The 26118-nt window shown below is 34.4% G+C and overlaps 1 protein-coding gene across 2 annotated transcripts in view; it reads left to right on the forward strand.

Annotated features, from left to right (window-relative positions):
• Positions 1 to 17682: 17682 nt before the first annotated feature.
• Positions 17683 to 26118, forward strand: part of LOC126976243 (lysophosphatidylserine lipase ABHD12-like) — a 36518-nt gene continuing 28082 nt past the window's right edge. The window contains exons 1-2 of one of the 2 annotated variants that reach the window (XM_050824476.1): positions 17683 to 18001; positions 20811 to 20929. In XM_050824476.1, the coding sequence (XP_050680433.1) occupies positions 17961 to 18001; positions 20811 to 20929 (160 nt within the window). In that variant the 5' untranslated portion in view covers positions 17683 to 17960. The remainder of the gene's footprint in view (positions 18002 to 20810; positions 20930 to 26118) is intronic. The other variant, XM_050824483.1, reaches the window with a different exon arrangement.

The raw sequence follows: 26118 nt of genomic DNA on the forward strand, positions 1-26118 counted from the left end.
ACAGGCTGTATCTCATACAACGCGATAGTTAGACGGTTGAAATTTTCGTAGATGATGGTTTTGGTGTTGTCGCTATATCAACAAATACAAAAAAACAGATTAAACAAAATATTTAAGGCGGCCCCCACACAACAAACCTGATTGTCATACACGATGTTTTTATCTATAGATAACTAGCTGGCCCAGCAAACGTGGTATTGCCATACAAATTAATAAAAAAAAATTGAATTGAAAATAAAAATGTTGTTGGCAGATCCTCAGACATACTCGATATGCACAAAAAAAAATCATCCAAGTTATATACATACATGTACAAAAATCATACATACAAAAGAGTTTGGTAACAAATACCGCGACGCGAGAATTTTATATTATTGCCTTGCTATGTAAAGGTAAATATGTATAATATTGATAGTATGTATAATATATATTTTAGTGTGTCAATATAATATGTATATCTTTGATTATATTATTTTTAAATATTTTTTAAATATTTTCTATGTATATATATATATATGTCACTATTACTATTACTCATAAATATTATTTTTAATCTTGCGTAGATAACGCAATATTGTTAAAAAATAGCGAAACACGTGGTTTAGAATACATGTATTATAATTCTTAGAACTCATTGTCTACACATGCATTTGTATTTCTGTTTGTGTTTTTCTAATAAAATAAATAAATAAATATATTAGATGATACGGAACCCTTCTTGGGAGAGTTAGACTCGCATTTGGCTGTTTTTTAAGTTAATAAACTGTATTAATCATAGACTTAAAATAAACCAGTGTAGATACTTTTTTTTTTTTTTTTTTTAAATTAATTCGTTCTTTCGAACAGGCTATAGCCAGGGGCCTTACTGCCTTGTCGTTAGTATTTTCATTTCTTTGGTATTTATTATTTTCACTATTTTGTTTTACAAAAAGTCCAATCCAGTTTTCTCATTTCATCTTACATTATTTCCATTTTCCTTTTCCAATTATGTATATTCGATAGCGAATATTTATAGTAGTTTCTTTCATCAAATCCAATCCAGTCATAAAGTCATCAGTTATTTTACCATTTCCGTTAATGTATAATTCTCTAAAGAATATTTTCCTTTTAGTAAGTCCAAATCCAGTAATATAGTCTCTAATAATTTTCCCCTTTTCTTAAAGTCAAATCCAGTGTAATTTGCATAACTTTTTAGAATAATACCTACCTATTTACATTATCTGTTCAGTTCGCGAATTGCGCTCTGCTATTACTAGTTGTATATGTACAAGTTATAACGTATTTACATAATTATAAACAAATTTACACCGTATGTATCTACAAATTACAATGTATTTACAGTACTACATACAAATTTATACAAGGACATATAAGTTGATGTGTCCTTTAATAGATCTATTACTGAGAGCGGGATTATATTGGGTGCACCATATATTTCCAGTAGCTCATCCATCAGCACAAGGCGCTGTATGCCAAAGGACGAACAATCAAAAAAGATGTGATCCAGAGACTGATCTTGTTGCTTATTACAATGGCCACAAAAAGGAGAGGAGACAATTTTTTTGCGATGAAGATGAAAATTCAATCGATAGTGACCAATACGCATTCGTGTTATTGTAGTATAGAACTTTCTGTGAGCGTTATTTTTAAACTTACAAAACCAGGGTGTGCTATTAACGGGATTATCTAACAAAGTATACGAATGAGCCTTATTTTCAACTTCTGTACAATTGTACCAATATCTTCCCCAAAGAAGAGTCATACGCTGTTTTAGATTACTTATTATATCTGTATATGGTATGTTAATGTCTAGATCTTTGCAATCAGGATATAGGGATAGATCGGATATATTAATGATAGTTCTAGCTAGAAAATCAGCGCTTTCGTTTCCTGCTACTCCTATATGGGACGGGACCCAAACGAAATCCACTTTAATATCGATTAAACATAGTTCGAACCACAATTCCTTTATAGCAAAAATGATGTAATTGATGTTAGCACTCATTTTGTTATTTGACAAACTTTTTAACACACTCATACTATCACTAACTATTACCCACTTCTTATTAAGTTGATTTTGTTTCTTAATATGCTTTAAAGCAAAAAGAATAGCGACGGCTTCAGCAGTAAAAATACTGGCATATCTATTAATCTTAAAGCCAATACCCTTCCTAATTTCAGGAAGGTAGATTGCAAAAGAAACATTATTATTGTTTTTTGCGCCATCCGTATAAACAAATTTACAATTAGACCATTCTGACAATAATACATGAACCTCCTCTTTTGAAGTTAAATTTGGATCTATTACAACATTAATTGCAGAATATTTACATCGAAAAGAACCTGCATGGCAGGGAAGTATATCATTATTCCGATGAATATTTAAATCTTGTAGAAATTTAAAAAATGAAGAAAAATCTTGCAAGATAAACAACTGTCTCGGAAATGAAGACGATTGATAAGCAATAAGATTCTTAAGAAGATTGTTCGTCGGCAAGCTATAGAGCTTTAAAATAAATCTTTCTTTAAGATAACTAAATCTAATACACAAAGGAGGAAGGTTGGCCTCGATTTGCATAGCAGCTATTGGGCTAGTTTTAAGTGCACCCAATATTGTACGCATACATTTATTTTGTATTTTATCCAGACTATTAACAATTTTGCTGTCTGCGGCGAAACAATGAAAGCCATATTCAAAATGACTACGAATAAGCGATTTATACAAAATTAACAATATTTTAGGGTCCGCTCCCCACGACGTTGCACACAAAGATTTTAATACATTATAAGCTTTATTCGCTTTAATTATAACACTATCTGTATATTTTTTCCAAGAAAGTTTTGGAGTAAATGTTACACCTAGAAATTTTATGTCACATGAAATAGGCAGTGGAATGCCATTGTATAAAATGGGAGGCAATATGATGCGTTTACGACCAATCACAAAGACTTTTGATTTGGTTGGATTTACATTTAAATTAAGATAAGAAAAGTATTGATATAAATTTACAAGTGCTTTATTAATAGTAGCGGCTAAATTAATCAGATCAACTCCCGATACATAGACGACTAAGTCATCTGCATACTGTAGGTTTACTATATTTGGCCCCAAAATAAGGTTCAATCGTCTTATGTACATAATAAAAATTAAAGGAGACAATATTCCCCCCTGACAAACACCTAGAGAAGAAAGTCGTGGTCCATACAAATGTTTATTAAATTTTACATATACTTTTCTGTCAGTTAAAAAGGATTGCATCCAATTTATTATTTTACCTGGTATCCCTAACATTGATAACTCGTCACAAAGCACGGCAATATTTACACTATTGAAGGCACCTGAGATGTCAAAAAATACAGACAAAAGATATTGATTACTTGCTAAACATTGATGCGCATCAAGCTGTAACTGCGCTATACTCTCCCTAGAAGACCGACCTTTGCGAAAACCAAACTGATTATTAGGCAAAAGACAATTTTGTTCTATAAAGAACTCGAGACGTTGTTTTAGAAGCTGCTCAAATATCTTCCCAACACAAGACGTGAGAGCTATAGGTCTATAAGAGTCAGGTAACATTTTATTTTTGTCTGGCTTTAAAACTGGGATTAAACAGTCTGTTTTCCATTCTGGAGGAATAGTATTCTCCTTCCATAGGCGATTAAGATTATTTAAAAAGATGTTGAGACTGTGGCAATTAAGTTTTTTGAGTAAAATATATGGAATGGTATCGAGACCGAAAGATGTATCTCTTCTAGTAAATAAAGCGGATTTTAGTTCTTGTAAAGAAAAAGGCTCTATCAAATATTTATTACTATCATTAACAACATTTACATAGTTAGTTAACTCATTTGATACAAAGTCAGAAGTATACTTTTGTAGAAAATCTGGAATCCAACTATCATTCAACACACTGTCAGGAATGTAAGTTTTGTTAAATTTGCGCATGTATTTCCAAATTGAAGACAAAGGAGTACAACGATTAAATGAATTGCACAAGCCTATCCAGCTATTTCTTCTTTCACTTTTTAAGATAAGTTTTTTTAAAGCCCGCAATCTCTTAAACTCCACATAATTTTCATCAGTGGAGTTGTTTTTAAAATTAATGTAACCATTTTTAGCATTTAAAACTGCTTCTGTACACCTCTGATTCCACCAAGGCAACCAAGGATATTTAAAAGATTTTTGTGAACAAGAACTAGTAACATTATTACTATTAGAACTTTTGGAAAACAGACAGCTAGGGATTGACTGCTTGGCAGCAGAAAGTAAAATATTACAAAAGGAATTAAAAGCATCTATTGAAGATAAAGTGTCAAATTTAACATCATCCAAATAAGAAACAACTAAGTTACTATACATATTCCAATTCACCTGCTTATAATTAGGGTGAGTGGGTAAATGTAGATTATTACATAATGTGTTTTGCAAACTAATACTATCACTACTTACTGCCATTTTTATTATTACAGGGAGATGATAACTACTGCCCAGAGGACTGTCAATAACTGACCAGTCACATAAAAGAGCCAAAGATGGAGTTACCAAAGTCAAGTCAAGAGCATTAGGACGCCAAGATGGAGATCCTATTGTGGTAGCTTGACCATTATTCAGAATAACAAGACCATTCTCATCTATAACCTCTAAAACATCTTTACCTCGAGGCAATGTATCAACACATCCCCACAACATGTGATGAGCATTGAAATCACCTGCAAATATCATTGGCTCTGGAATGGACTTAATTAAACTGTTTAAATTGTTTTTATTAAATGGAGGATTTGAATTGGAAGGACTGTAAAAACTCACAATACTCAGTTCTTTGTTATTAATTTTAATTTTAATGCAAACATTTTGTAGAGCACTATCAAAATATGTATTTATGTTAGAAAATGTGATATTATTATGAATAAAAATTGCTACACCATTGTGTTTATTACCACAATCATTCCTTATTGTGTTATAGCCTTTTATTAAAAAATACTGATGTGGTTTTAACCAAGTTTCCGAAATTATAGCAATATGGATATGATTTTCATATAAAAACCTTGTAAAAATAAGCCTATTACTAATAATACTTTGAGCGTTCCACTGCACTATATTCAATGTATCCATAATAACAATTAACTAGATGTCTTTTTTCTAAAAGTGTTATTCAGAATTTCCTTAATACTATTTGAATTTATAGTTAACTTATCTTTATTCGTACAAATTTGTAAAACTGCTTCAACCAAGAGGTTCATAAATTTGTCAGATTTTATAAGATTGCTCAGGTGTGTGTCAATATACTTTGAGTTTAATTGAGGGAAAGCAGATTCATTGAAGAGATCTGAGTATCTAACACTACGGGACTTCACTTTGTTTTCTTCAATTTTTTGTTTTTTCAGAGGACAGGTAGATGAGATAGCTATGTGATCTCCACCACAGTTGGCACATTTTGTTAAAGTTTTTGGACACATTTTAAAATTGTGATTGTCAGAACATATGGAACAAACTTCATTGTTTCTACAAAATTTAGCAATATGGCCAAATTTCATACAGCGTAGACACTGTTTAATAGGGGGTACATATACATTAACCTCATGCCTCCAGTGATCAAGTGTTACATACTCAGGTAACAACGTTGATGCAAATGTGACTGCAACAGTTTGCGTTGGAACAAAGGAGACAACACCCTGTGGGTCCTTTACTCGCCGCATGAACCTTCTCACAGCAATAACTTTTTTACTCGATGCAATTAATTGATGAATTTTTTTGTTGGAGTAATCAGTGGGAACAGAAGTAAGAACTCCAGTGACCTCCGTTTCAGAAGCCGGAATTGAGGCAACCATCTCCAACTCGCTAAGTAACTTTTCATTTTTTAAAAATACATTCGCATTGTTAGGCAGGTCAAAGGTAACACCAACTTTAAAAGCATTAACGGACCTCAGGTGCAACACACCCGATACGCAATGCCTCCTGATTCCATTTGACAGACCCAACCTGTCCTTGTCTGATATTTTGACTTCACCCTGCTTGCGATTGAGAAATACAATAAATTCCTTCTTATTTGAATTTTCGTCGTATAACCTATAATAATTTGTCGCTCTATAAGGGGTATACTTCTCTTTATCCTTTCTTCTTACAATGAGACGTTCAGTCACCTCCGCGTCAGATACCGAGGATTCGGATAGGGGAAGTTCGTCTGCTGGTTCTGCGTCGCTCTGGCCGTTCTTCGGCCTTTTACCTGTACGCTTCCCCATGGCGATGGGGAAGCGCACTTAACAATTTATATATACAAAAATCGAATATTTATAAACCAGGATAAACAATTTACAAGTATGAAAAATATATGCACTATGAACAATAATTTAAACAATTTTTTTTTGTATAAGCGCGCCTTCCTTCGTTCACTCGTTCCCGCCAAAAAAAAAAAAAAAAAAAAAAAAAAAAAAAAAAAAAAAAAAAAACCAGTGTAGATACGACATGACAGCTCGTCAAATGCGTGATAAAATTATATCTGTCAATGTGTGCGTCAGTGTTTCAATATTCAAAATACTAAGGAGCTAATGCTAAGAGTGGCTGACTGTTTACGACTTTTCAATTAAAATCGGTTTATACAGTAACAATAGATCTTTTCTAAATTGCTGTATCTTTGTTAGAGATCTTCTTCTCTCTCGCACACTTTGTTTTTCTATACGCTATTATATTGTTAGTATATGGTCTAAAAATTAAACATCATCTGACTGAGATCTGATGAATCTGGTTCTAATTCTACTTCAACGCTGTATTCATGCTTATTTCGAACTAATGAATGCTTAAACATTACCTTAAACTTAAACAGTCTTGGTTTCATTTGTTTTCATGCGCCAGTTTTCTGACCATTTTAATCGTCACCAGCAGCGGCCTCCTCAAATCAACAGGGCACTATCGCCATTGAATAAATTACAACATCCTGCATATATTAGTAGGCGTTGGACCCAAAACATTACCTTGTGGGATTGCTGCTTACAAAAAATGGATATTCATATTATTCCTTGTCTTATATCTCTATATTTACAATACTGTGGTGAAATTAAATTAAAACTATCATTACGGGGAAGCGTACCAAGAATGCTGGCAGCATTTCCGCGTTAGATAGCTAGGTTGATCCGTTGACCTAAATAGTTGCCAGCGCTTGGGTTTTCAGTAGCTTTATTGAGGCGCGTAGATAGTATGTACTTCGTACATGCTTCGTGCCTCTGGGCCCCACGGGCCAAGTTTCTCGACACCATCCTGCTTAAGTAATTTTAGCTTAGTAGTTAGTTAGCTGTGTTATATCAATCGACATAAAAATGTCTTTTATGATATATCGGTTGACAGGTAATGAACTATTCAAATAAGAGTTGTATCTTTGTATAAATAAAAATGAATTGCTGTTCGTTAGTCTCGCTAAAACTCGAGAATGGCTGGATCGATTTGGCTAATTTTGGTCTTGAATTATATGTGGAAGTTCAGAGAAGGTTTAAAAGTTAAATAACGTGTAAATACATAGCCCCACGCACACACTTACAGTATTACAGGTCGATAGGTGGCCATTATGAGAATTGTCATAGTCTTTGACAGATCAGTTTGCGTCTCAATAAAATATTTACTTGTCCCAAACTAGTAGTGTTAAGTTTATTTATGGCCAGGCTGTGCCAAAAGAGGCTTGAATGGTGGTTCGAGACGTAGTGCTTATCGCCACGTAAGAACGGAATTTAGAGTTTGTGAAGAAGAAGCATAAAAGCAAAATTAACGCAGTTCAGATGACATCACAGCGTAGTTAGTATGTGTGGGGTGAGGCTGATTCATACAATTCCGAATGCTGTGATAAGAGCGCGGTGTAGTCTGTAAGAAGATGTCGTGATAAGAATTGAGAAATGCTGAAATGGTTTGGAGATGTGGAGCGAATGAGTGAAGAAAGAATGACAAATCAAGTATATAATGTAAGTGTGTGTGGGCAAGTCGGTAGCAGGAGTATTCGTAGGACATTCATAGACCGAATTCGGGACGTCTAGGGAAAAAGAAAGGTCCGAAGCACCCGGAACCGGCGAGCATGTATGAAAAGAATAATGAATGTAAAAGAAGCGCGTGAGATTTGTAAGGACTTCTATCCAAGTGGCATTCTGTTGTTCTGCCTACGGGACGGGAAAGAGGCGTATGTGTGTGTGCGTATTAGTGTTAAAATCGTTTTCTAAAAAAACAATGGAAATCTATGCCAAAAACCTTACCATTTTTTAATAGTAACGCTATTAAATAGCGAATTTTTTTCTGAATATAAATATGTTTTGTTGATGGGGATGCTGTAACTAAGTGCTAGTCTCACATGATTGTTTTTGCGCCATTAAAATTAAAAAAAAAAAAAAACTACGGAGACTAAATAACTTTTAAATAATTACAAAATTTATGTAGCATGATGTATAAAGTAGTACTATGTATACGTCTTAACTATTCCCAAACTCTGCTTAATAAATTAAGTATAGCTTTTAAATAAAATAATGTAGACAAAAGTTTCGCGGAAGAAGTAAGCAACTAGACTTGTACAACGATACTTACCTAATTATATCCTCTAACAAGTATTCAACAATATAAAAGTATATAAAATTGATATTTCTAAAATTCGTCGTAGAAGATTGACGTCGTTATAAATATGCTATTCTGCCGCCACAACGAACGTAGACGTATCTACCAAAATCTAAAATTGGAGATAATAAATGTTTTGCAATCCAAAAGGTAAGAAATTTGCTTACGTTGTAAGAAAATAAATATTATTATTGTGTGAAAAGGTGAGTATTGTGTCTGGCTTACTGGCTACTAAAGATATTTAGTTCAAATTATTATATTTAATCAAATAAATTCAATTTTAATTTTCTTCGTAGTAAAAAAAAATTTGAAAAAATCATTTTACTAAATTAAAAACACGCTACTGGCTAGATACGCCTTTTAAACTGAGCAAAATCGAAAACGCCTTTTCTAGCTACTAATATTAGATACAACTATTTCCTAAACCAAAAGACATTTATACCGACAAACCATATTTTCAACTTAGTATTATGCCTGATAAACTGATGAGAAAAAATTATAAATAGTATATCTTGCCTAGTAAACGTCAGATCTTTTTTTTTATCAAAATAATTATAATAAAACAGAAGTGTAACGTAGGAAATGACATTTATTATTTTATGATAAAGGTCTGTGACAAATTCTTGTAAGAGACCTTTCTGGTAAGGTTTTGTCACAGACTTCTCTGGTAAAACTTAGTAGAAAAGTTCTTATTCTTTAATTAAGAAACTTTAACACGAATTTAAGCTGATATCGTTATATCAAAATTATTAATTTAAAAAACAATTAATCAAATTATGTTCAAAAAAATATCCCTTAATGAATCATAAATGATATCAGAAAATTAAGTAGTCATTCCAACATAAAAAAGCCATTGGAGCTCGTTATGTCGCTCTCGATTAGTTAAAATTATGTTTTAGTACAATTTTGACACATAATCAAACATTCATCAACAGTATAATAGCTAATATTAGCTAGTTTTAGGAATAGAGAGCCAAGTCACATTTGTAATTATTTAAGCAAAAAAATCTAAAAAATCTTAACATTTTATATGAACTACAATTAAAACAAAAGAAAGAAATGATAATAATAGCCTTAATACTTAAGTTAACGACTCTGCTGAGTCGATGACATCGACAACTTCGTCTGTTTGCACAACATTGGTAATGGCCTCCTCTATTTCTTTGCACTCTTCTCGGTTTCCTTGTCCATAGTCTTGCTGCTTTCGTTTTTATCTCGCTTCCCACCTCCAAATTTGTCTGCTTCGTTTCCTTTTTCTATTTGAAGGGAACCTAAAACACTGTGCTTTTATTCCGTTTCTTGATATACTCTTATTGTATGTCCTGTCCATTACCATTTTTGTTTCCGTATTCCACAACACAACACAACACAACACAACACAACACAACACAACACAACACAACACAACACAACACAACACAACACAACACAACACAACACAACACAACACAACACAACACAACACAACACAACACAACACAACACAACACAACACAACACAACACAACACAACACAACACAACACAACACAACAGAACATAACATAAAATAACCTTTGTGAAATGTTACATCACTAAAAACTTGAGGAGAAGAGTTTTGCAATTTATAAAAAGAAGAACAGTCCTAGAATTGTTAAAAATCGTTAAGATTTCTTAACGAATTCTTTCGTTTGAGATCACTTTCATATTGATGTTTGTTCTATGAGTGCTCGCAACTGCATGATGAAAATCCTCAAAATATTAGTTTCAAATCTCTATTAACATGTAAAAATGCTCTGAAATAGCTTTATGAATCATTTTACGACCTAAAAGCTCTGTTTTGAGCTCTGGCTTTTATCTTTGAGTTATTATTATTTTACGAATATTTGTATATATTTTTTTTTATCTCCAACCTTACACAGATAAATAACTCAGAGAAATACATTAACTTTAAAACATAACTATAATAAATAAGCAAATAAATTAAAATAAAAAGATACAAATATAAAATACGATAGCCTTGTACGTAACGTATATAAGTATATTTCTAAGCATGTGCAAACGTGACGTAGTCCCTTGCCAATGCTAAGGAGCTTAGACGCAACTGCGGAATAAATTCACAACTCCGAACCGCACTCTCTCCCGCGCAAACACCGAACAATTTTTCTTTATAATGATGAATATGGTAAGTAAAAAAACGTACCTGCCACTTGCGCCGAACAATTTTTCTTTAAAATGATGAATATGGATGTTTGTTTCCGAGTCATGGATGTTTAAATGTATTTATGTATGTTTTTAAGAATTATGTATGTTTAAGTAAGTATTAAATATATCATTGCCTTGTAACCCATAACACAGGCTATTATGCTTAACTTGGGACAAGATAATTTGTGTAAAAAGTGTGTCAATATTATATTATTATTATTATAATACGATGAAAAGACGTATCTCTCACTCCCGTAGAATATAATCCAGAAACGTTTTTTCATTGTGGATCAATTTAGTATTTCGTGAGAGACTAAGACGTTTCTAAGTGAATATGTTTAACGTCATACGTTGAAATCCAGAAGCTGTTTTTGCATTTTATTGATGCCTCCTATGATACTACAGGTGTGCACTATTTCGCAGTGCGTTTAACACTTATCTAGTTGTAATGGAAGAAAATATCAGTAATTCAGTAGATGCGCATTTTTTACTGGTTCCGAATATATATTATATAACTCAATTTCAAGAAAAATGTTAGACGCGCCTTTTTTTTATGACGGCAGTATAAGTCTTACGAAACTTTATTACTCGTTTAATTGCAAATGACAAATCTAACTTCGTATTTGTATTATGGTTTATGATGGCACTTTAATTAATATTAAGTAGCAACAATTCAATCTAATTATAAGAGTATCTCATTTAATAGGCAAACGAGAACCCTTCTCAAAAAATGTCAATTAGCGTTACTAATTGTCACAAAAATTCATTGTAATTAACCTAATAATACTTGCCAATACGCACTCAAGGGTCATAATATTACCAGATGGCTGTAAACTTATATAGCGTGTTTTACTTTCCGTGGCAACTTGAATACCTCCATCTGTCGGTGATTTAAGTAAGCTTGGTTAGACCCAAGTTAACATTGTAATATTGGTGAATGTAAAATCAATAATATCACAATCAATTCTATATTGAAAGATAAATTAAATCCAAACAGGCTTACAAAAAGCTAATAAATAATGCCAAAAAATAAATTATAATAGTACATGTAGATACAAATAATAAAATCCCTTCATTCAATCTAAAACATTAAACTAAAAAATAGAAAATACATTTTAGTAAATTTAAATTTAAAATAGTAAAAAAAAATCATTAAAATTAAAGCGTGTGGTGTAGAAGAATTATTATTTTAATATTATCTTTAAAAGTTCCCCGTTGAACTAAGTCCATACTCTGGAAACCTATTTTAGTTTGATTATGCATATCTTTAAAATACATTTAATCTACTTTCAAAAACACCAATAAATCAAGTATATTTGTTGGTAGCTAGGTCAATCCAAAAAGTTTATCTTGCCTCGCACAGCTACTTCAAGGATTATAACAACATATATAGGGAAAAGAGAGCCGTTTCTACGCATCATGAGCTGTATATTTGAAAACTAGCGCCATCTTGAGTGTGACCTCGAAAATAACTGTATATAAGCTCGAAATTATAAAATTCATTTTTAATGTTGTGACGCAATTAAATAACTAACACTACTTTTTAATGTAGGTATTGCAATTTTTTACCATGTTGAAATTGCGCGTAGAGTTAGTTATATAATTTTGTCACAACATCGATCATAAAGGATAGATTTAGTAATGTAAATATGCAAAATGGAACACGAGAGCTACTTAATATATCCGCAAACACTAGAAGTAGCCGCCATTTTGTGACCAGTGGGCAGTAACCAAAGAGTATAATAATATATAGGGAAGTGACATAAATAAAGTTGAAAGGTTTCAAAGCGAGTTACAGCTGACAAAGATTTAATTTTCGGGCCAACTAACAGGCACTACAGTCTTCTGAAAACGTCACTTTAAGGTGTCCGACAGACACTGTCTGTCCCACCCCATATATTATTATACTCTTTGGCCACCCCTGAGCTACTTTGCAGCGTTAGCAACTTGAAGTGGACTGACTATCGTACCAGGGGAGTAAAAATTATCGTACATGGATCGAAATTATCGTATTTTTTAGGATAATGTCTATTATAGATAAATAAATCATATAAATTGTAATATTGATATGCATGCAAGTACTTCTTTCTTCACTTAATTTGAATAATTCCGTTTGTCAGAGCGAATACAGACAATCATAATAATATAACGAAATAAGTGCCAACTTTTCTACACGAAAATATACGATACATATGAAGTGTGAACATAATCGAAATATCGAACTTATATTCTCTTGTTCGCATTGGTAGATGCTATACTAACCAATAAGAAAGCGTGTACAGCAGGCGCTGGATAAAGTTACAGTATCGGCAGTGGTGAAACTTAGTAGAGCGGATCGTAAGGACCAATAGGAATAGAGAACTTGTATTTCCCGGTATTTTCCCAAGATTTTATTGGACAAAATAAAATCATGCTACTGCGATTTAGACTATCAACGCATGAGTGAAATAATATAAATTCTCAAATTTTGCATCATGATAGAAATTATCGTACAATCTGCGTAATAATAATAATATGCTATCGTACATCGTACGTAGGCACAAAATTATCGTATGTGAACGATAATTATCGTACGGTTCCGAACGCTGCTACTTTGTGAAAAATAGTTCTAGTCTCTTAGAACATTTTCGTCTATTATTAAGACAGGCAAAGGGTATAAGCCCATACAGCCATCATTAATATTCCATTATTATTTTTATTTATTTTTATGAATTGTCAAACCTTAAGATTTTCAAAATTGTTAAAATAATAATAATAAAATTCGTTGCTCACATATATAGTATATAATGTTCAAGAATAAAATATTATTTAAAATTAATAAAAGATTTGCGTAATAACCAAAGCTTTTCTCAAATAAAAAATAATCAATATTAATATTTCCACTTAGATTAGCTGTTTTAAGTTGTCACTTCTTTCGGGTATCCCGAGACTCACACGTTTTTGTCATATGAAACAGTTTGGCTTTACTACGGGCGTTCAACTGCGGATGCAGGTGTTGATCTAAATAAGAATATTTTTGATGCCTGGGAGGAATAACAGATTACACTGGGTATCTTCTGTGATTAATCTAATGATTTTAATTATTAAGAAAGCTATGTCGCTATGGCATAAAAGAATCTGTGGTCGATCTTCTCGATCAATCGACGTGAATGATCTCCAGGGACTCCTCTCAGCTTGGAAGTACCACAAGAGTATATTCTTGGACCGCTTCTCTTCCTTATGTACATAAATAATTTACCTAACCTTAAAGAAAAAAAAATTGCAAATGATACTTCACTCAATATGAGTGAAGTATCATCTGCAATTGAGAAGAAACCAAGTTATGTATAATAAAGTAAATGATATTTTATCTGACATCGTGTACCTACTGGCAATAACTAATTACTAATGACTACTTTTGATCACATATAATATTTTTGAAGTGTATTTATAACATTCACAATATTCGGTTGTATAGCCTCATCATTTATAAGTCTAGATAGACTGTGACAACTGTGGAACCGTCGAAGAAAAATGACGATGACAACTAGCCTCTATTTTGAGCAATGCATGCGATGCAGCAATGAACACTAACACAAAGCGATGTACAAATTTCGAGTGTAAGACGTAGCTTGTCACGCACACAAAAGTAATAAAACAGGCCTGTTTACATCGGTTGTCTAGCAGCAAGAGCCTCTGGCGAAAAGTCTATTAAGTTTAATTATGATACTGGACTACTGTTTTGATGGAAGGACAACAAACTTCATAAGTTGAAGTAAAACTTATAACTTAATACCATTCAAATATTATGTCATATCTTGGAAAATATATAAAATCTCACTTGTTGAAATATTATTATTAAAGGATTTTTTTATTCTATGTAGAGGAAATGTCAACTTAGCTCAAAAGGTTAAATCGTCAGTGTTTGCAGAAAAAAAATGCCAACAATTCTAAAAAAAGTGTGTGTGTACAGTATGCACGCAAGAAGAAATACTTCTTTGGCTCAACAAAGCAAAATTCCTTAAAATTATTTATTCCTCGTGCTATTCTACGTTGCTGCTTGCTACGTGCTTGTACTTACGTAGAAAGAACAATATGGTAAAAATCTTGCAACGATGGCTTTGACAATTAATTATTAAAAACATTTTTTTTTTAGCAAGGTGACCCTCTTGGTCCAGCAATATTTAGCCTTGCCATTCATTCCGCCTTATTATCAAAACTAAAATCAAAATTTAATGTTTGGTACTTGGATGATGGTACTTTGGGTGGTAAAGTGGACTCTGTTTTAGATGATTTGAAAGTTGTAATTTCGGACAGATTATTGAAAATTAATTCTCATATGCTCTTAACTATTATTCGGTCTTGTTTATTTGTTCCAAAATTTACGTACCTCTAGGTACGTAAATTTAGTAAGGTCATTTGGTAAGTGGTAAGTTTTGGTGGTGGTCAAGTGGTAAGGTAATTTGGAAATTTCCATAACGGGCTACGTTATGGAAATTTCCAAATTTGCTTGATGTGATTGATATTTCACTTAAAAATATTTTAGAAACCGTTTTGAATTGCGCGTTCACAGATCGTGCATGGTCTCAAGCCTCTTTACCGATACGGTTTGCTGGTTTGGGTACTCGCAAAGGTTCGGGCATGGCCTTACCAGCATTTCTATCTTCAGTTCATAGTGCGCAGCCTTTGGTTACTAGAATTGTAAATCATGTACCAGGTAACTCAGAGATTGTGTATTTGAACGAAGCTAACAATGCTTGGCTAAATATTGCAAACATTTAAAATTTTCCAGATGATTTAAAGTGTCAAAAAGCATGGGACGCACTTCTTTGTAAGTCAGCCTTTGATGATCTTTTGATCTCATCTATTGACATAACAGAGCGTGCTCGTCTTTTGGCCGTGACACAAAATGAGTCGGGCTTTTGGTTACAAGCCTTGTCTTCTGCGCCGATTGGAACGATACTTCACAATATGTCTTCACATTGTCAATATGCGTATCACTCCGGCTAGGTATTAAACTGAATGAACCACATCAATGTAGATGTGGCGTTCAGGTAGATGTTCTTGGACGTCACGGGTTATCCTGCCTAAAATCGGCAGGCCGTATCAGTCGTCACGCCAGCATTAATGAAATCATCCGCAGGGCATTTGCCGCTCTTAATATACCAGCTGTTTTAGAACCAAATGGTATTACCCGCCGCGATGGCAAGCGTCCTGATGGAATGACGCTGGTGGCTTGGGCACGGGGAAGGGCGCTGGTGTGGGACGCTACTTGCGTTGACACTCTGACTCCTTCTCATGTCCAAGTTACGTCAGTTGGTGCTGCTTCGACTGCCAAAGACAGCAAGCGTCGCAAATATGTTGGCCTCAGTGAGTCATACATCTTTGTGCTGTTTGGTGTCGAGACACTTGGCCCATGGGGCCCAGAGGCGCGGAGAATGTTCAAAATACTATCTTCGCGTCTCAATAAGGCTACTGGAAACCCAAGCGCTGGCAGCTATTTCGGTCAACGGATCAGCCTTGCTATCCAACGCGGTAGTGCTGCCAGTGTTCTTGGTACACTTCAACGTAATGATAGTAAATAATACAGTGTGTCAGCTCCGACGCACGACTGGAGTTTACTCCTCACGAATGAACGATTGTCTTTGAACAGGTATTAAACAAAATCAAGTCCAATGGAGTCGGTTACAAACAGTCATACAGCAGAAGCTAATAAAAACGTATTAATCAAAAAAATATATAGATATTAATAGACATTAAAAAAATAAAATAACTTCATAGTTATGGCGATTTTTCTTATGGTCATGCGCCATCTATCGAAAACCGTTATTTATTTATTTTGAATAAATCGGTTACATCATCAATTACATTAATCAAGTACATTATATTATTGCTAGACGCTATAATACGAGGACTCACAAAGTTGGAGCAGCAACTGCACGAACATCTCAAGTCTATTAGAAAATAGATCACAATCAGGGCGGGCTTCTACGAGGTGATTATACAATTTCAAGACTCGCGGTACGGAAGCCTCAGTGCGTGCTACCGCGCGACACGCGGGTACCGCCAGCAGACGATGATTTCTACTACGAATATAATTGTTAGGTGTATACAATCGAATCAGCTCATTATGAATATCAGGGGCATCTATTAGGCCCCGGCTAACTTTGAGCAAGGTAGTTGACCTGGTCGAGAGCCCGGCTGGTTTCCAGAGTGTTGCATCCAAGGCAACCGACGAGATACGCCGTTATAAAGGAAACGCAAAAATGCTTTTCGTACTTTCTCCAACATAAGGGAATAGGTTACTTCGTAGGGATTCCATACGCACGAGCTCGCTTCAAGCTTACTACGCACAAGGGTAAAGCAGTTGTATTATATTGACGCTGTGGACGTGTGTGTGCACGCATTCCTTAATACGAACCCTATTCTCATAAAGGACTCTTGAGTGACTGTAATTATATCGTGGTCGTGTGATCGTGTCGTGACTCGTGGAAGGTAAGCTTTTGGTCAAAGGTCACACCCAGATCTTTCATTGAAGTTCATCTACTTATGAGCTTACCATTAATGTGGTACTGAAAAGTGATTGGTTGTCGCATTCGACAAAAAGTGACAATATAGCATTTAGAGATTAAACTCCATTTTATTATGCACACCCAAATTATAAACAGCATCTGAAGCTGTAGCACTACTTCAAGCAGGCCTTAACATAATTGAAAACAGAGTAAAGAAGTTGTCGAATAATTAATCTGATTTTTAAATTCAACAATCCTATGAAATTATACTAAATTGTGGGTAATTTATCGTACGATTGGTATTGAATTGAAATACTTGACATAAAAGTCTTAGTTACCAGGTCATAAAATAAAAAAAAAGTTGACAAACAGGAAATTACGACTTACGAATAAAAACAAATCTTCGTAACCATCATTGACAAATTTAATTTTCCATTTAGTACCTATTTGTTCAGTTATCATCTGATCAGTAACTAGTTTTCTAATCTACGTGGTGGCTGTGTTTTGCTCTGCAATACGAAGAATCGAAATATTTAATTAAACTGTGAATATTGAATTTAAAGTGACGAAATGTTAGTTTTTTAACTGTAAATTACTATACAATTCACTATCTTAGTAAACAAGAATCTGAAATTTAGTGTAGTAATAAGTAGCACCTTATTATTGAATTTACATTTTTTAGTCTCTAAACTAATATAGTTCAAGATGCACGGAATAATTATATGTGTGCCCATATACACTATAGCGTAAGTTTATTATTTTTTTAGTACCTAAGTATTGTAATTAAATGTATTTGAGTATCTATACAAATTCTTAAAATAATATATTTACTTGTTATTGCTCAACTTCGCGGGGCAACTACTATGCCTCTAGATAGAGTTATAACTAAAGTTTTTGCTGAATAGAGAGGTAATATTTGATTCATAATGGGTTGTGATTTATAGAGTACCGATGGTTTTTGGGCTTTTAAAGGAGATAAATTTTGTGAATATATTTTATTTATTAAGGTTTCACCTAAAGATTTCCTTCTATGTACCACTTAGAAGCTTTTAGTCTACACAATGTGGTAGACATTCTGCATGCATTGTCTTAGTGGGATATTAGCATTCATCATATTCTTAAAGGTTAGCAACTCCTAAATTGTGATTTGGTGTTCTGTGAGTGTGGCCAGTGGAGATCAGAAATGATGTCATATTAAGAAATTTCACCTGTACACTCCACAAAATAATGTTGCCTCACACAGCCAAAAATACAAAAGTCTTTATGTTATTATGGAAGAGGTCTTCAATCAGAGAGAGATTGCAAATACCAGCTAAAAGTACAAATCCAGATTAAGGACCCACCCAAAAATGTTAGCTCAGAAGCTTCTCTATATCAATCCACCAAAATATCTGAAAACAGCACATATTCCGGACCTAGACTCAAAATACAATCTCAGCTTATCACAGCTCTGAAGTCAAGAACCAAAATTAAGAAAAAGTAGTGCACATGCTGAACTGCAGAATCGCTAGCCAGATCTACCAACACATCCACTTATAGTTGATTACTCATTGTGGTTAAGCATGAAAAAAAAAAAGATAGAGGGGGGCAAACAAGCATACAGGTCGCCTGATGGTATGTGATCACCTCAGCAGAAACCACAAGTGTGTTGCCGACCTTATAAGGTGTCAAATAAACACATGAAATTGAACTAACTTTAACCAGTGGGAGGCTCCTTTGCACAGGATGCCGGCTAGACTATGGGTACCACAATGGCGCCTATTTCTGCCACTAAGCAGTAATGTGTAAGCATTACTGTGTAACAGTCTGAAGGGCGCCGTAGCTAGTGAAATTACTGGGCAAATGAGACTTAACACCTTGTCTCAAGGTGACGAGCGCAGTTGTAGTGCTGCTCAGAATTTTTGGGTTTTTCTCAAGAATCCTCAGCGGCACTGCATCAATTACCATCAGCTGACATCCTGTTCGTCTCGTCCCTTATTTTCATAAAAAAAAAACCAGAGGCCCCGTGGTGAGAGTTAGCGTTTTCAACCTATTGCACCACAGAAAGATCTTTATTATGAGTTACAATTTTAAATATACATTACATAAATTAACCAAATCAATCAGCATGTACTTTTGACACAATAAGCCTCTCCCAGCCTCATTCACTTAAGCCTCTGGCTATCCTTAGTCAGAGAGCTTATAATCCATAACTTTTGGTAGTGTACCTGATGCCCATTGTATAGTTATCTTTGTCTATTTTTAATAGAAGAGGAGGCATTCTTTGGGTTATCTGATTTAAAGTCACTGAACCCACATTCTCTTGCAATGCCAGAAGAATCACAGGAGTGTTGCCGGCCTTTTAGAAAGTTTTTCAAATTTCTCCCTCTTTTCTGTAGATCACTGTAGAATAAATTGCAGATTACTCCATTTAATTTGCCTTTGAACATACTCTCAAATACAAATTCAATTTAATGTGGTTGCTTCATTCCTCAAGTGTATCATTACGAAAATTGTTTATGTTATAGTAACTTTTAACACATAAATATTTTTAGTGATTCTTTTGAATCTCACACAACAAAAGACAACTCAAGTTAACTAAGTGATATATTATAATATATATAATAATTATAATATATTTTGCTTGTGCTTCCTCTGCATTAAATTCGTAAGGCTTATCTTGGAGAGTAAATTTTAATATTTTTGGAATAAAATATAAAAAGGAAGATAAATTTGACATCCAAGAATATATTACGGCAATTTAACACCCGAAATTATTAGTACCTACCAACTATATGGGAAACTTGTCGTCATTTTGTGGAATCAATTACTGACTGGCAGCAAATAAGTGGCAATGAGTTTCTTGCTACTTCTTCTCATTAGCTCAACCCTTTACGAAGTAGCGGTAGATTCAATAAAAAAAATATTTTATTTTTTTTTGACATTCATAAGTGTCATTTCCGTGACCTCCGTGAATAAACTGATTTTGATTTGATTTGATTGTACTAACTGTTTCCCAAATAGATACAACTTAGGGAACTTAGAGCATACTCCCAACTTAAAAGCTGGCAACACATCTCTCGACCCGTGGTGTTATGGTTGTCAATGGGGGGTTGCCTCACGTCTTCTCATCACATGAGTCTCTTGTCTGTTTTCCCCCATTATATAAGAAATATTTGAGTGGAACTACAATTCTCAAGCGATCATTTTTATATATCTCTTACCCCCTTATTCATATTGGTCTGCTAACTTTAAACAGTCGCTTAGGAGTGTTTTTTCTCACTCTGACTTAGGCCAATAGAAGAAGACAGAGTGAGAATTAGCAATGCTTTAAGTTAGCAGACTATTATGAATAAGGGGGTTAATGTTTAGGCAAGTTATTTTTTTTGTGTTTGTTGTTATTTTAATTTATAGGTGGTTGGTTAGGAATTATTTGAGTCTTTTGTTTACCTACATTAAAACTTTATAATTATTATGATACATCAAAAGATTCTGTCCAAAAACTTATGATTATGATGAAATGAATGATAATACATTTTTAATTATGAAGATAAATAGTTATTACTTTTTTCCCAGGACCTTCTTATTTGGCGCCAGTATAACTGCTGGGCTTGTGGTCTTCCATGTGGCCTTTGTACCTCTGCTCTTCAAATACTCGAAGGCATTCCAGCGGAATTTGATATTTGCAAACTTTGGTGAGACTTATTTTACTACCACTGTATTAAGAAATCCTTTTTTTTATTCATTTTTTACCGACCGTAGAGTGGAGGAGGTGAGTGGAGGATTATTGTGGTTTATGTTTGAAAGTAACATAGATTTAAATAACTAGCTGGTAATAGAAACTTAGCGGGCTGTTTTTCTTAATTTTGTTACAAAATATTTGTATCATACACTAAAATTTATAATAAATATCCTGAGAGGGTTGTCTTCATTCCCAATCTGTGGTATTATCATTATTCAGAAAATCATTTATGTTTTAGTAACCTTTACCACACAAACGTTTTTTAACAATTCTTTTGAATTCACATTTATTTTGTACATTTTCCGGGATCATATTGTAGAAGTATATACATCGCCCAATAAAAAACCTACTTACTCGACTATACCGAGTAGTAGGCATAACAAGCTTGTGTTTGTTCCTCGTTCATATTTTGACCGTCGCAAGATGTTATACAATATCCACATTCACCAATAGTGATGATTGATGTTGGGATTGAATGTTGTGTCCTGACCAATTGCGATAGATGTCGTGATCTGAACATTGAGCATTCAGTATCTCGCGCTCTATCACCTCGGTCGGTTGACTGAATTGTTTGCATTGCGAATATATATTAGTGTGCTACTGTATTATAAGGTCCCGCGATTGACACAAGATGCAAATGTTTTTATCTTAGATAATTTATACGTCTAGATAGAACCTGTTTCTGCTAGACAACAGCTAAAAACAGTCCAGGTTTATTACTTTAGTGTGCGTGACAAGCTACGAGGGCGGCACTGAAAATTTCGGAAATCAAGGAAGTGACACAACATTTCTATTTAAAAATGTATTTATTGCTTTTCGAAGTATTCTCCGCGAAATTTGACACATTTTTCCATACGATGGAACCAATCATTGAAGCAATTATTCCATTCGGAAGTTGGGGTCTCCAAAGTGGCCGTTTTGTAGGCACAGTCGTAGTCCACAGCTTCTTCAGGTAATGAAAATCTCTGACCACGCAATTTATTGTTTATTTTAGGGAAAGTATAGAAATCTTTAGGGCTTAGGTCGGGGCTGTATGGCGGATGGTCGGATAATTCTATGTTTTCGTGCTCTAAAAACTCTTTTGTTCTGTCCGCGGTGTGAGAACTCGCAGTGTCGTTGGAGGATGATGCGGCGGTTGCAGTTCTCTTTATGGAGTTCAGAAACGACCTGTGGCAAACAAATGCTAGCATACCATTCTGCATTAACCGTTCTTTGTCCCTCAAGAGGAATAGTCGCAACATGGCCGGTTTTGGAGACAAACGTAGCCACCATTTTTTTTGCAACACTCCGTGAACGAACAATTTTTGTTGGCTTTACTCATTTTCGAACACCCAAACTCGTGACTGGTTTTTTGTTTCGGGTTCGTACTCGTATATCCAGGATTCGTCACCTGATACGATGTTGTATACAGCATTTGAGGATCCTGCGTGGAATCTTTCGGGAGTTCTGACGCACCAAGTAACGCGAGCCGCTTTTTGCTCTTCACAGCAAATGCGGTATCCATCGGGAAAACAACTTTTTTACACCTAATTGTTCATGCAAGATTATTTGTATTTGACTCATGCCAATGTCTAAAGTTGCCTGAATTTCGGGGTATGTCACATGTTGATCTTCTTCAATCAGCTTACGCACAGCATCAACGTTTTCTTTGGTGACCTAAGTTTTTGGACGACCTTGACGGGGTCATCACTGAGCTTAACACGTCCACGATGAAATTCAGCAAACCAGCGATAAATAGTGGTTTTGGATGGGGCTTCATCACCAAATGCAGAAATCATCCGGTCAACACACTGTTTTTGTGTTAAACCACTTCATAATAAATCATCGCTCTAGAATTTTCTCGAGTCAATTCCATTTTCTCAATGACTAAACAAGTTTGAAAAGACCTTGAGACAAGACCGAGAATCTTTTTTTTAAATAAATAATTTGTATTCGATTTTTAAAACCAAGGAGTTTTCAATTAAAAAGATTTTAATATGACAGGAACATGGAAATATTCCATTCCCGATACTAAACCCAAGCACCAGCTAATATGACCGGCTAATATAACCGTTAAACCAAGCTGGTACAAACATATTGTAGTGCCGCTCAGAATTTTTGGGTTTTTCGTGAATCCTGAGCGGCACTGCGTTGTAATGGGCATGGCGTATCAATTACCATCAGCTGAACGTCCTGCTCGTCTCGTCCCTCATTAGCATAAAAAAAAAACATACCGAATTTGAGAACCTCCTCCTTTTGTTGAAGACGGTTAATAAATGATCCACTTTTCCCTCATCTAGACCAATTTGTGTTAGTGTGTGCCTTGCTCGAAATAGAGGTTAACAGCCAACCTCAATTTTTTTTCGACGTTTTCACAGCTGTTACAGTCTATCAAGACATATAAATGATGTAAGGTTTTCATAATATATGTGAACCTTCTTTCTGTATTGTATTAAATATTTATTGGTACTGTTTGTGTGAGGGAATCTATATATTATATATATATATATATATATATATATATAAGAGATTTCCACGTATATAGTCACTCATGACGATATCTTGGGAACCAATAGGCTTAGACACTTGAAATTTGGTAGGAATATTCCTTTCGCCGAGTACAGGTCAGCTAAGAAGCGGATTTTACGAAATCACATCCGCAAGAGTTTTTTTTTAATATGAACAGAACAACGTCTGTCGGGGCAGCTAGTATTCTATAATATACCTAAGAAATATTTCTAGAGCTAGGCTTAAAGGTTATTAGTTGTGTATTTCATTTGAGTTATTATTAGATCTATATATATAAAAATGAATTGCTGTTCGTTAGTCCGGAACTCGAGAATGGCTAGATCGATTTGGCTGATTTTGGTCTTGAATTAATTGTTGAAGTTCAGAGAAGGTTTAAAAGGATAAATATGAAAATACTCGGAATTAAATAAAAACAACAATTTTGATTTTCCTTTGATGTGTGCCCCGTCGTTCAAAAATCAAATAAAAATAATAGTTTTAAATGCATAACTAATTCGAATTTTTATATCTTTCTAACTTTCTCAGGAGGTAAAAAATAAACATCCTCAAAACACGGGTAATAACACTTAAAAAGGATTCCTTTTGTTTGTTTTAAGTTTATTTTATACAAAAGTTTAGTTCTTTTATTTATCGATTAAGGCAGTACGAAGTCTGCCGGGTCCGCTAGTCATTAATAAGTATTCAATGTATATTGATTTTTATGGAGGACTGAATGCGGTATGAATAATTGAATACTTAATTACCTGTATAAGGCCTTTCCGGAACCACATTGTAAATTAATTTTATCGATCGAGTTAAATAAAAAATTACATTCTCAAGCGCTTCGATAATTTATACGTCTATATAGAGCCTTTTGCTGCTAGACAACCGATGGAAACAGGCCAGGTTTATTACGTTAGTGTGCGTGACAAGCAACGTCATTTGTATGACAATTTGAGTTATTTATTTTTATGAAAATAAGGTACGCGACGAGCAGGACGTTCAGTTGATGGTAACTGATACGCCTTGCCCATTACAATGCAGTGCCACTCAGGATTTTTGAACAAAACTCAAAAATTCTGTGTGGCACTACAAATGCGCTCGTCACCTTGAGACAAGATGTTTAGTCTTATTTGACCAGTAATTTCACTAGGACTGCGCCCTTCAGACCGAAACAATAATGTTTACACATTACTGCTTCACGGCAGAAATAGGCGCCGTTGTGGTACCCATAATCTAGCCGGCATCCTGTGCAAAGGAACCTCCCACTTATAAATCATATTATTTATAAATCTTGGAATGTTCTTGCGGCTTCATCTAGACTCTAGCTGTGATATAAATAAACGCGAAGTAAAGTTATTCCAAGATTAAAACCTATTGTCTTTATCTTACCTTTGTCACTACAGAATTACATGACAGGGAGAAGTAATTTTAAACTTGGAATAACTTTTTTTTTTATCACAATACGGTATGGACGAGTAAAACATTCAGCTGATGGTAATTAAAACTTCTTCTTCGTCTTATGCCTGTCTACTACTGGAGGGTGGCCGTCAGCACAGCGAATTTTTCGTGGTCTTGCGCCAAGCGAAATAGTATTTCTATGCCGGCGATCTTTATCTAATTGCGGTAATTTATACGCCCTGCCCAATCCAATGCAGTGCCGTTAATGTTAATCAACTAAATAGCCGCTAAGATAAATTCTGAGGGGCACTACAATTGGCGCTCGTCTCCTTGAGACATGAGATGTTAAGTCTCATTTGCCCAGTAATTTCACTAGCTATGGCGCCCGATTCAGACCGAAACACAATAATTTGCCGTTGTGGTACCCATAATCTAGCCGGCATCCTGTTCAAACGAAGATTTCCCCTCGTAACTGGCCTTAGTCGCCTCTTAGACATCTTCGGGCCTGGACTTCCCTATTCTTTCTATGCCCCTTTGAAAGCACAGGGCCTAGCCAACCGTCCAATGACGTATCCTTTATAAATCTCGGTATGTTCTAGTGTCTTCTAATATTCCCTCTTTAAATATTTTTTAATTTCATTGAAGTCTAAACAATGTGATTAGTAACAACGTCTCTAACCTACTTGAGATAAAAATCGTAACTATCGTTGACTTTTCTGTCCCAATGAACTTATCGACGGTAACTCACCTTATCCGTACACGCTGTCTATCAAAGGGACAACGTATAGCTTACCAGCGATAGAAGTTTGCATGGAAATCGCAACAGTGAACTTGCGATAAGAATGACTTATCGGGTATATTGGGACGGCTTCAGATTATTGACAGCTAATTACTGACAGTAGAAGGTAGTAATTTATCTCTTTCTGTAGATAGTATATTGGGAACGGCCGTTAACAAATCTTGGTATTATTATAATAATCCCGCATTTTCCATAATTTTTGGTACAAATGAAATTATTTATTCATTGAATTTTCCAACGTATATTGTACGTAATTTACGATCTAAAATGGTGAATCTAGTTTAATACCCTTAGTTTTATCAATTTTAAACCATAGGAGAACGTACTATTGAAATTCTTCAATATTAAAATCGTCAACGTAACTCGGTCAAACGCTGCCCTTTGACCGAGTTACCCAAATTAATAAAATTTTACGAGTGTTACAACGGATCTATGATTATATGTATTATGATTAT

This window comes from Leptidea sinapis, chromosome 2, assembly GCF_905404315.1.
Source record: "Leptidea sinapis chromosome 2, ilLepSina1.1, whole genome shotgun sequence".
Lineage (NCBI taxonomy): Eukaryota > Metazoa > Arthropoda > Insecta > Lepidoptera > Pieridae > Leptidea > Leptidea sinapis.